The sequence below is a fragment of the Protomyctophum bolini genome (assembly GCF_963924005.1).
Source record: "Protomyctophum bolini genome assembly, chromosome: 23".
In the NCBI taxonomy this organism is placed as follows: Eukaryota; Metazoa; Chordata; class Actinopteri; order Myctophiformes; family Myctophidae; genus Protomyctophum; species Protomyctophum bolini.
The window spans coordinates 12285046-12296809 of record NC_137884.1 but is presented as its reverse complement, the minus strand read 5'-3'; the positions used below and the strand labels follow the sequence as shown (position 1 = coordinate 12296809).

Sequence of the window (11764 nt, the reverse complement as noted above, 5' to 3'; positions counted from 1 at the left end):
CTACGCAGAGCCTTTAATCATATATAATTGGTAACACCTGTCAAGATTGCAACACAAGCCTGTAGATTGTAGACTATCTTTTGGGCTATTTGTTGTTGTTTTATTTGACAGTGAATGACAGGGAGAAGACAGCCATGGCAACCGCAGGAGAGAGCGAAGTCAGTGAACCCGGCCTGAGCCAGCTGCTTGGAGGACTGAGCACTGCCACCGACGACACTCCGCCCGGTGAGCTACTACCGACACAGCCCCGTCCGTCCGTGTGTGTGTGTGTGTGTGTGTGTGTGTGTGTGTGTGTCCGTCCGTCCGTCCGTCCGTCCGTCCATCCGATCCGATCCGATCCGTGTGTGTGTGTGTGTGTGTGTGTGTGTGTGTGTGTGGGCGCGCGCATCTTTCTCTCTCAAATTTGGGAAAAGTTATGAATCTGATTCAATACATTTTACGCCCAAATAAGTCCCTGCCACTAGTACCACTATTGGTCATGCCACTGTGGGCTGTTGCCAACAATTGGGAACGTTAAGCTTCTGTGCTTTTACATTGGTATATTTAGGCTAAATGTGCCCAGATTGTTTAAATCCATGTTCTTTATAACTTTTCTTTGCTCCATTTCTCTCTCTCTCTCTCTCTCTCTCTCTCTCTCTGTGTGTGTGTGTGTGTGTGTGTGTGTGTGTGTGTGTGTGTGTGTGTGTGTGTGTGCGCGCGTGCGTGCGTGCAGGAAAAGTGCAATGAGGCAACACAATGTGTAGCACAAGGTTACAAGGTTAAACAATATTTGTGTCAATGTAGTACATCTTGTAATTAGGCCTACATCGAGGTTCTCCTATGCTTTACTCTCGAGTCTCGAGACAAGAGAAAACGGATTGATAACGGTCTACTCAACAGTCTACAAAAATATGTTAAACATAATTGAAAGAAGACACAGTCCATGCTTCCCCATGGTCAGGGACCAGGTCAATGTGAAAGCTGATATGTTGTAGTCCTTTTTTTACAGTAGCGTGAGACAGAAAACAGACAGAGATAGACAGGGAATGACACACAGTAAAGGTCGGGAATGGGATTAAAATTTCCAGCCTGCGACACGCTGTCAGCTAGACTGCATTAGAGCCTGTTATGTGCCTGGACCGCTAGGCCAGAAGGCGCCCCTGTTGTGGGGGGCGGCAAGGGTGCGGCTTGTGCATTTTGCTATGCCCAAAAATCTGGATCGACGTAAGGTTATAGATACAGGGTGTACAGGGCTGTTCTGGAAGCTTGACAAATCATACACCATTTATCATTCAACTATACTAGACCTGTATGTGCCCGTCGCAGCCGGCCACCGGCTTACTTGGGAACGATGCAACTTGGGAACCTAATGATATATGTTGTCATAGCACCCGTTTTAACTATCAGCCGGTTGTCCCACATGGAGATTGTGTATGTGCCTGTGTGTGAAGACTGCAAACTGAAGTGTACTTGGCAATCAATTCGGCCCACTGGCAGAGCCTGATTGGTTGAGCCTCAATTGGCTGAGGCAGAGGCTGGAAATTGCACAGGTGAAAGGAGTTGGCCTCATTAGGCCCGCCTGATCAGAGCATTTTGTGGTGGTTCTGGAGAACCGTGGGTCCGACCGACTCGATTCCTGTCACTGCACTCCCTGTGGGGGTGTGGAACGTGTGTGTCGAATGTGAAGTCGGTGGGTCAAACAGTTCTCGAGGTACGTGCATTACAACCGCACACACATACGCACGCACGTACGCAGAGACGTGGCGCATTTATAGTAGGATTCATACAACACAATTTCACATACAGCGCTGGCTGAAACAACGTAACCTTTTATTGAAATCTACTTTGTTAGAAGAATAATGTAGGCAGGCCAGCAGAGTTAAAATGGGTATTTGTGGAGAGAACACATGCATTTGTATCTGACAGTGGCACTTAATTTTCTTTATTGACACATGTGTGCAACCTGTGTGTTGGAGATAAGTGTAACACAGTTAAGTACAGACAGTAAAGGTCCTTGCAGTGCACAATCTGTGTTTTTCTGCCCTTTTTACCACAAAAAAAAACACAGCCGTCTGTGAGGACCTTAAAGACTGACATTAATTTCCCCAGGGAGTAGCCGCTTACTCGTAGCTGTACATGAATTTATGGGGCGGGACATAAAATAGGCCGCAAAGTTCAGGGGTAAATACATGATGAATGAAACATGTATAAGGCATGATCGATGGTTCTCAACTCCAGTCAAGGGGACCCAGAGAACTGGTATGTTTTCTATCCTGCCGTTCTAAATTTGTCCCTGATCCCCGCAGGGACTTAACTGAGTGAGGACCAGTGCAGTAGGCCAGTGATTCTGTAATGAATAATGATTATAAAACCAAAACTAGTTTTAGTCTGAGGTACAGTAGTTATGAGTTATAGTAAGTTGCACATGCCAATATGGCCGTGACATTGACGTATGACCACAGTGGCCAATGCAGCGGCCTACACATATGTATGATGGCACGGTGGCACTCCCCTTATGTTCAGCACATGATGATTCCTGCTCACTTTATCAGCTAACACAGGACGTCTGTCCCTCCCTTCCCTAAACACCCTGGCCAACGTCCTGCACGTCTTAGACTCTTCTCCTTCCTGGCTCCCAAACTGTGGAATGACCTCTGACATCCACCCTCAGTCAGGGCTGTAGACAGTCTGAAAGAAAAGAAAGAAAAGAAAAAAATGAATAAAATTAGTTCATTTTTGGAACCATACATTTGTGAACTGAACTTTGAACTACCGGTAGTTCAAGTAGAAAGTGAACTTTCTCAATACTGGCAAGTGGCAACCAAATGCAGACAGACAGGTGGATGATGTCGGAATATACAAATCCAATCAGATCACTTGTTGTCCATGTGTGAGAGGACGTATGGAGAGTCCTAAGACCTAAACACTAAACACTTGAATTTGCTTGCAGTCTAAACTTTCAAAGCCCAAGTGTTTTCACTGTCCTCAGGTAGCCCGTTCAGAGGACGTTAATGTAGAGAGCTCACTTTTTAACGATGGATTCACTGTGTGAGTGTAAAATGTTCTGACATCTCATAGTTCTAAGTGCAAGTATACAACATTTGTCAGTCTTTAGGCTCCTCCATTACACTTGGGTCAGCAAATCACACTACATAATGGATTGTAAGAAATTAAATGGTCCTCCTTAAATTCCCAACTGACCTTACACAATCAATTCATAAAACCATGTGCCAAAACTGGATGCCATCACTGATTATAATTTGAATTAGTAGCCCAGTGCAGTGATATTCAAATTTTTCGTTTAATTGACAATCAATTGATTTGCATTAGGCTGCTGACCCCCATTTGATGTGTTTTGTTTTATTTATCTATTTTGTCAGTTCTCCGGCCTGGCTCCAAAACTGTAGAATGATCAACATTTGTATTGTTAATAGTGATTTGGTCCAGAATTCCTTTACTGCCTGTATCGTTATAACAATTGTACTCTAGTGGTATCTACTTGTATTATGTAGACTAATAATGCTATCAATATTCGACGAACATGCTCTGTGCTGTCCGTGTTTCATGGCTGCCTAAATGCTTTTCCAATGGAAGTCACGTGGTTTGACCAAACAGTTGTGTGTGATGGCAAGTGTTTGGTCAGACTCAAACCACGTGACTTCCATTGGAAAAGCATTGGGGTGGCCATGAAACACAGGCAGAGCACAGCACATTTGTTCTTTATGTGTGTACGAAGCCTAAGAGTATGCAAATACTTCACAGTATTGGAGGCCTGTCCAGTGTACATTCTATACACAGAGTTAAATTAAAGCTGCAATCCAGAGCTAATTTTAATGAATAAAACATGATTAATGGATATAAACATCTGTATGGTAGAGCAGGGGTTTGGAAACTTTGACTATGGAGAGGCCCACTATATTTCCACAGTCCCTCCAGGGGGCCATATTGCATACTGCCGGGCAGTATGCAATAATTTAACTTTTTTTGTATATTAATGCCCTACTTCGTCATTCTATGTCACGCAAAAGTAGCAAACTTTTTTGCTATTTTGAATTGGAATCCTGAATTATTGTTTGCTATTTTTGAATTGGAATCATGAAAAGTAACACTTAATTTCAAATGCATTTAGTTATACTTCATGTTAACTTCACAAACTTAAATACAAATGCATGGAACATGAAAAAGACAATACATTTTTTAATACTAGTCATTAAGCTACTAATATAGACTGAAGTAATTGAAGCGGGATATGTTTGCATGCTGTCTCGCGCTGCTGGTATCACTACACAGTAGCTAGAGTTGGTTGGGTTTGACGTGCTGGGACAGTTTGTACCTGTCTAATCTCATGATTGTACCTGTCTAATGAGACGGTATCACGGTAATCCATTGCCTGGAAGACAATAGGTTAGGGGGAAGGGGACTAACAAACCGACTCCAAAAACACACCGGAAGTCAGAAATGATGGAAGGTATGGGCTTGGGGGCTAGCAACCTCTTACTTGTAAAACATACATGTGCTACAGAAACCGCAAGAACACTACCCCAGCGGGGTGTGATTGTGGCCACATGCTTCACCTAGGTGCCTACAGGAATAAGTCAATGTTTGCACTTTGCGTGTTTGAAATTGTAACTTACTTAAGTTTATATTAACCTGTGGGCCGCATCAAGTGAATGTGGCCTCTGGGCAACCAGTTGCCCAGGTATGTGGTAAAGTATGCTATTACCAGTAAGACGCCTGAGGGCGAGAAGTGACCTCGCCCTTTAGGGCATGCAACCGCCTGGGTGACAGCAGACTGCTGGGCGAGCGCTGGTGCTTTGGCATGGGGGGCCTGTTGAGAACTCTAGTTTTTGCCGGCTGCCGGGCACGGCTGCACTAATAACTTTGGGGCAAGCATGTCTAGAGTTTGAATGGACCAGTCAAAAGGGAGACATCGAAGAGGATGGATGGGGAAGGATCGATATATGGAATGTCAGGTCAACAGGTCAGCTCCATATATGGAGATCTAAGGGTTTGAGGTCAGAATGATGTAGAGTTTCTGGCCAATATGATGACATCAGGGATCTCCATATATGGGCATTCACATATATGGGCTTAATATTGATGACATCAGGGATCTCCATCCCTGATGATGTCAGGAAATGCACAATTCCATAGTTAACTGCAACCTTTGGTCGCAACATAGCTAGTACATGTGCAGAGGTTGTGTGTGTGTGTGTGTGTGTGTGTGTGTGTGTGTGTGTGTGTGTGTGTGTGTGTGTGTGTGTGTGTGTGTGTGTGTGTGTGTGTGTGTGTGTGACAAGGGGGTGGTGTGTTATGAGAGATCTTATGAGAGAGAGATGCACACACACACACACACACACACACACACACACACACACACACACACACACACACAGCATGGGAGGGAGGGAGACGGCGAGAATTGCCGCCACGTGCGCTCAAATGCCCATTTTATTCCAATGACTTCCCCCGATTGGTCCAGCGAGAAACTATAGTATTTATATGTGACGGCCGTGATTGGCCCAGGGAGAACACATAGTATTTATATGACAGTCCCGATTGGCCCAAAGAGAAAACATAGTATTTATATGACGGCTCTGATTGGTCGACGATCGCACCGGTGGGTCGATAGTGGAAGCAAGCTGTGGAACACAGCGCGGAGCACCCAGACTGAGGGATCCCAGCGCCGTCTAGTACTATGAGAAAATAGTCCACCTACGGGCGAGGATTTTGCTCGAATTCCACCGCTCGAAAACAGCGTCGAGACCTGTTATAGGATGGGAAATGACAGCCTGTGATTTATCGTCGCTAATATAACCGCATTTTCCGCGCGCGTGTGTTCGAGAGGAGCTGTCGTGTCGACTCGTGTGGAAGGGGGGGGGGGGCGGAGGGATATCAGCGTCACCCTCCGCGTCAAAATATTGGCGTGTGGAGACCGCGCCAAAGCTTCATACACTAGCAGGCACTCCACCGACTAACAACAACAACACACACCGCTCTGCGTACTGGACGGACGCACCGGCTTATTTCATGTGACATAAAAACCCCATTTACGTGGTTATTATTCGACATTTTCCAACTCGAAAGGACTTATTACGTCGACAACGGAGAAGAAGAAGAAATAAGCACATGCGTCCACGGGTTTTCTTTCCGGAGGATTAAAACGCGGAGGAGGGGGAAAAGGACCGTTCCTCGCCGCTGTTTGGGTCGTGACGCGACCCGCCGGAGCCGCCTGTGAGCCGGGGACTGTTGGATATTATGGTTATTTAAACCGTTGCTGCTGAATAACTGCGGTTATTGCTTTTCCCCGACGCTGTTTTGATTTGAATCGGGAGTCCACTGCACTGGGTCGTTCGGTGGCGAAGAACACACCGAAGGAATTACTGTTGCTTTTTTTTGGGACATTTGTTTTGAAATATGTTGCTGTCAAAGTTGGGCTCATTTTCACACATTTGCAACCCGTCGAGCATGGACCATCTCCCGGTCAAGATCCAGCTCCAGACCGGTACGTGTCTGAACTGTGGACGGGTACAAAATTGAACCAAACCGGGTTAGTTTGGGTCCATTTTGCGCCTTTCTCGGAGTTACAGCTTTTATGTTATTTTTTTTAAAACTCGGAAATATATATTTTAATTTACGTTGTATTTATTTTAATTTTACAGTGAAAGTGGACAAGGAGCCGTTCGAGAAAGTGTACCAGGTGGGCTCTGTGCTCGGCAGCGGGGGCTTCGGCACCGTGTATGCGGGATCCAGGCTTTCTGACGGGGCACCGGTAAGGAATGAATCCTCCTAGCCGTGTTTTGATCGCTGCATGGGGGGCGTCAGTCTAATCCCCCATGTCGGTGTTCGATTTGTAATCATGTTATGATGGCCAAAGCAGGTCCTTAGACGCATGTATTCACGTATAACGTTTACTTTGAGTGGTGGTCGCATTCGTTTACGTTTATTTCAGTGCTGATCGCGTTTGTTTACGTTTTATTTCAGGTGGCAGTGAAACACGTCGCCAAGGAGAGGGTGACAGAATGGGGCACACTCGTAAGTACTACCGGAGTGGGGGTGGGGGGTGTTTTGGTTTGTGCACCGATGGAGGAGTGGGGGAGAGTACAAGGCAGCGATCGGTCGCTAAATCTTTGTCGTCGTGTGGTTTCCTACAGAACGGCTCCATGGTGCCTCTGGAGATCCTTCTCCTGAAGAAAGTGAGCCAGCAAGGGGGTTCGTCGCCGGGCTTCCGCGGCGTCATCCGCCTGCTGGACTACTACGAGCGGCCCGACGGTGGCTGGCTGATCGTCATGGAGCGGCCGGAGCCGGCCAAGGACCTGTTCGACTTCATCACAGAGAAGGGCTCCCTGGACGAGGAGACGGCGCGCGGCTTCTTCCGCCAGGTGCTGGAGGCGGTGAAGCACTGCTACTCGTGCGGCGTTGTGCACCGCGACATCAAGGACGAGAACCTGCTGGTGGACCTGCGCACCGGCGACCTCAAGCTCATAGACTTCGGCTCCGGGGCCATTCTCAAGGACACCGTCTACACCGACTTTGATGGTAAGGATTTAGGGAAAGGAAAGCGCCCCCCCTTCCCTGATTGCATGTGTGTGATTTTGAAATGGAATTGAATGCAATTATTAACGTTACTGTGTGTGTGTGTGTGTGTGTGTGTGTGTGTGTGTGTGTGTGTGTGTACTGTGGGGATAATGGTCATTGGTGATTGCTATATTTGCCATTGGTATTTAACTTAGTTCTGAGGATGTACAAATTTGTTCATCCTCAGTTACATTATTTTACCAAAAGTAAATGTCTCAGTTCCATGGCTTTTATGTGAGTTCAAGTAACATAGGAGTGTTTGGCTGTGTGTGTATATATTCCATTTGTGGAGGTGTTGACTAGGCAGCCTGTGACGCAGTGGTTTGTTTTTGGTCTGAGGGTTTTCCCTGCCAGGGGTCTGACGGGAGGGGGGCCTTTATTATTAGTACAAGTAATGGCTTTAATCGACCTTTTCCAATGGAAGCTTTCCTGCTCTGAGTGAAATCAATTCCCCCTCTCTTGTTGTTGGGACTCGAATGTTAACACATTTTACCTTACCTACTGTTTATTATAAACGTGGTCACTAATTACCCCATATCGTATATTTTAACGTTTTCCGTCTGGTTGCTTTAGTGTACTTAAAGGTCGATTCATAGACAGCCGCAGTCTTTTTTTTCTTCAGGTATTAGGTCAGAGCTTGCCACGTAACATCTGTTTGTTGTGAAATCTGAGTAGCCCCCCTTTTTTTCTCCTCTTCTCCTCTGTGTTTGGTATCCAAGTTACTCCCTCCCGGAGGGGCGGGCTCGTAGACAGTAGCTACCTCCCTTTCTCTCTCCTCCTACTCTGAGGAGAGGGAGGGAGGGCGGTCACTGGGTTTCCAGCAGTGTTTAGTGGCTGTAGTGAAGGAAAGCTTTTCCCACCATGACTCAGGCATTTTAGTCACACTGATGCACAGATCATTCCTTGGTCTTCCCCCCCCCCCCTCCTCTTGGGGTTCTCTTGACTATTCCCGTACACATGAGTCATCTTCTCCAATAACGGTAGCCTCTTAGTCATGATGGATAAATAGGCTTGTAGATAAATCTACAAGCTTGTGTTGGGAACTTGCAGGTTTGCTATTTTTGCTGACCGCTTGGATATTTCAGCTGAATGTTTGTCTATTATGGCTAGAAATAGAGACTCTAGGCTTCACTTGGTTAATGATGGCTGTCTTTATTCTTAGACTTGCCTTGAATGATTGCCTTTTCAATACAAGATGGCTTACTGATTTAAAAAAAAATAAGCTAACAGCCTCCCACCCTATTTTTCTCTCTCTCTCTCGCCCTCCCTCCAGGTACACGGGTGTACAGCCCGCCAGAGTGGATCCGGTTCCACAGGTACCACGGTCGCTCTGCCACGGTGTGGTCGCTAGGCGTGCTGCTGTACGACATGGTGTGTGGGGACATCCCCTTCGAGCAGGATGAGGAGATCCTCGGAGGACGCCTGTACTTCAGGAGGAGGGTGTCTACTGGTGAGTTGGACACAATTAACACACACACACGTTTGTATTACTGTACTTGTCAGGATCACCATTTTAAGGATGGTGATTTTATGAATGACATCTTTAACAGTAATTTGCCATTCCTAACCCTAAAGCCTAATAGCAGATCTACAAGCTCACCATGCATGGCAGCCACAACAAAAGTGCATTGAAAATGACACATTTTCTTGTTGTTTATTTCTCAAATGCTATACTATACTTGTGTGACATAGTAATACAAGTGCTCACACACACACACACACAGACAGGCATGTAACAGTTATCCTAAAGCACACAAGTGACTTTCTTTTTTTGTTTTTAGCATTTAGCATACTCCTAGTCTGCTACTAGACTAAAGTAGGCTCTCGGAATTACAGTTATGATGTCCAAAGTAGAGGGTTGCGTGTTTACCAGCCCCGGGCCGGTGTTCTTCATCCCAGCCCGGGCTCATAACAACCCCCTACCGCTCACCAAGTGATCAGTTACCTATGAATGGGGGGAGGGTGTTCCAGCTTCCCAGCATGCTCTATGTGTGACACCTAGTGTCCTAGTATTTTGTAGCTCTTGGCTAAACTGTTGGAAGTGGAAGTCATTTGATCCGGAGTTGTAACGGCATCCAGCGAGAGCACAAGCAAAACAAATCATCCCTCTAGTAATCCACTGCTCCTATTATTTCCGACACTGTAAAGTCTTCGGCGTTAAATGATCTGTCACCATGATGTGATGGATTATGACCTTGTAGATCTGCTATTTTCGCTGGAGAGAATCTGGTATAGAGGGAAATACCAGTGGATTTAACAAATTATTGATGTTTGTTTTTAATAATCGATTAGTTTGGTTAACCGTCTCACCCATAACTGATTGATTAAGCTTAGTCTCTCGCTCTCTCTCTCTCCATCCAGAGTGCCAGCAGTTGATCAAGTGGTGCCTGGCCCTGCGGCCTTCGGATCGGCCCACGCTGGAGCAGATCTGCGAGCACCCCTGGGTGCGAGCCCTGTCCCTGTCCCTCGTCGCTCCCCCACCCTCATCCTCCTCGTCGTCCTCGTCCTCTTCGGAGTCTTCTGCAGAGTCTTCACAGGAGGAGGAGGAGTCCAGCGCCGGGGTCGTCATGGCGCCGCCAGGAGACATCCGCCTCAGGACCATGGACTCGTCCTCGTCCAGCTCCAGTAAGGAGAGCCTCTGATTTGGGTCACCGTCGCACCGACGGGACCCAGGGGTTGTGAGAGAGGACAGTTGGGGGGGCCACGTTACAAATGGACTCAGATTCGCCGACTTGAAATAAGGCCCACAGCCTCCTCAAAGTCCACCCCCGCGCCTTTCCCTTCCCCCTTCCTGTGACCCCCCAATTTTTGGCCTAAATCCACCGGCCCGGCGAAACAGACCCCCAACCGTGTACTTTAATTTTCCTCTTTTTTTGTAGGGAATTTATAATTTATTATCTTTTTTTATTTTATTTTTGTTCTTCCTTATTTTATTTTATTTAACACAGATTTTTTTTTACTTTGTACATTTTATTGTTTCCTTGTGTACAAGGGAACACTTTTTGGGCGGACCTACCAGCACTATTTATACCCCACACCCCCCTATTTTATTTTATTTTATTGTATGCTCTAATTTTGTTACAAAGGCTGGTATACGCAGTTGCAAGGCGCCCTTATTCAAATATGACTGCTCTTATAGAGCTTGGAGTAAAAGAAAAGTCTTTTTATTTAAATGTTTAATTTTTGATTTGGAGTGCCTTTTTTGCTGGGGAAGGGGGGTGGGTGGGGCTGCTTTTCTGTTTGTTTTGAGCTTTCATCAAGAATTTTGTTTTCTTTTTCTATTCCGGTGGCCGTGTTGCCCCGACAGTGATGGAAGCTAGGGGGCGCTAAATGTCCCCTATGTTGCTGTATTACTTATATCTGCCAGCCGTGAAAGGGCGCTTAACCACTTGAGCCCGTTTGGTTTTTTTTTTTCAAATAAAAAGTTCTAAATTGTCTTGGAAAATAGCCGATGTGAAGTTGTGAATCTGCTGTTTTTGAAAGTTTTGAACATTTTCGCCCAGTTTTGAACATTTCATGGCCCAAAATAGTGATGCCATTTTTCAAAAGATGTCTAAATTATTTCAGTAATGGCCAATCTACAAGCCAACAAGCGTTGTGGGCTTGGAGATTGGTGATCTTTGAAACATTTTAAGTTTGGGGGATGCAAGGATATGGCGGCCGATACTGATATATGGCCAATATTTGCCTCATTGACGGCAAACAAGTTGACATTCATCAATGGCAGTAGTCGATGTTTATCTGTTATGATGCATGCATGTTGCTCTGGCTATGTTGCAGTGTTGGCTATCTGCAGCCTAGCAAGCTGCAGATTCTAAATCAAAAATAATTGGACCTATTTTTTTATAATGAAGATTTATTTGTTTCCCTGACAACAAATGGGGACAACAAAAAGCAAAAGCAGACATATCGGTATCGGCTTTTGGCCAAATTGTTATTTTAAACATACATTTTAACACAATTTCCATATCGGTTGCATCCCTAGTTAAAGTTTATCTTAAATGGGTGCGGAGATCGAGGTGGGCGGGGCTCATCTGACAAACTACTTGAATCACATTCAACTTATCCTCTCTCTAAATGCCTCTCTCTCTCTGCTTCTCTCTCTAAATGCTGCTCGCTCACTCCGTAGCCTGATACAGGTGTTTTCTATTTTTTGGGAAACCTGTCTTTGTTTTCTGAATGTCTACAATAAACAAAACACACTTAC

At 45.8% G+C, this 11764-nt stretch overlaps 1 protein-coding gene across 1 annotated transcript; it reads left to right on the top strand.

Annotated features, from left to right (window-relative positions):
- Window positions 1–5945: 5945 nt before the first annotated feature.
- Window positions 5946–10910, top strand: LOC308311220 (serine/threonine-protein kinase pim-3-like). Its single transcript, XM_080757855.1, has 6 exons — window positions 5946–6484; window positions 6642–6751; window positions 6964–7014; window positions 7134–7518; window positions 8831–9007; window positions 9919–10910. Exons 1-6 carry the CDS (start codon window positions 6397–6399, stop codon window positions 10197–10199), a joined length of 1092 nt encoding a protein of 363 aa, XP_080613981.1. The 5' UTR covers window positions 5946–6396; the 3' UTR covers window positions 10200–10910.
- The last annotated feature ends 854 nt before the right edge of the window (window positions 10911–11764 follow it).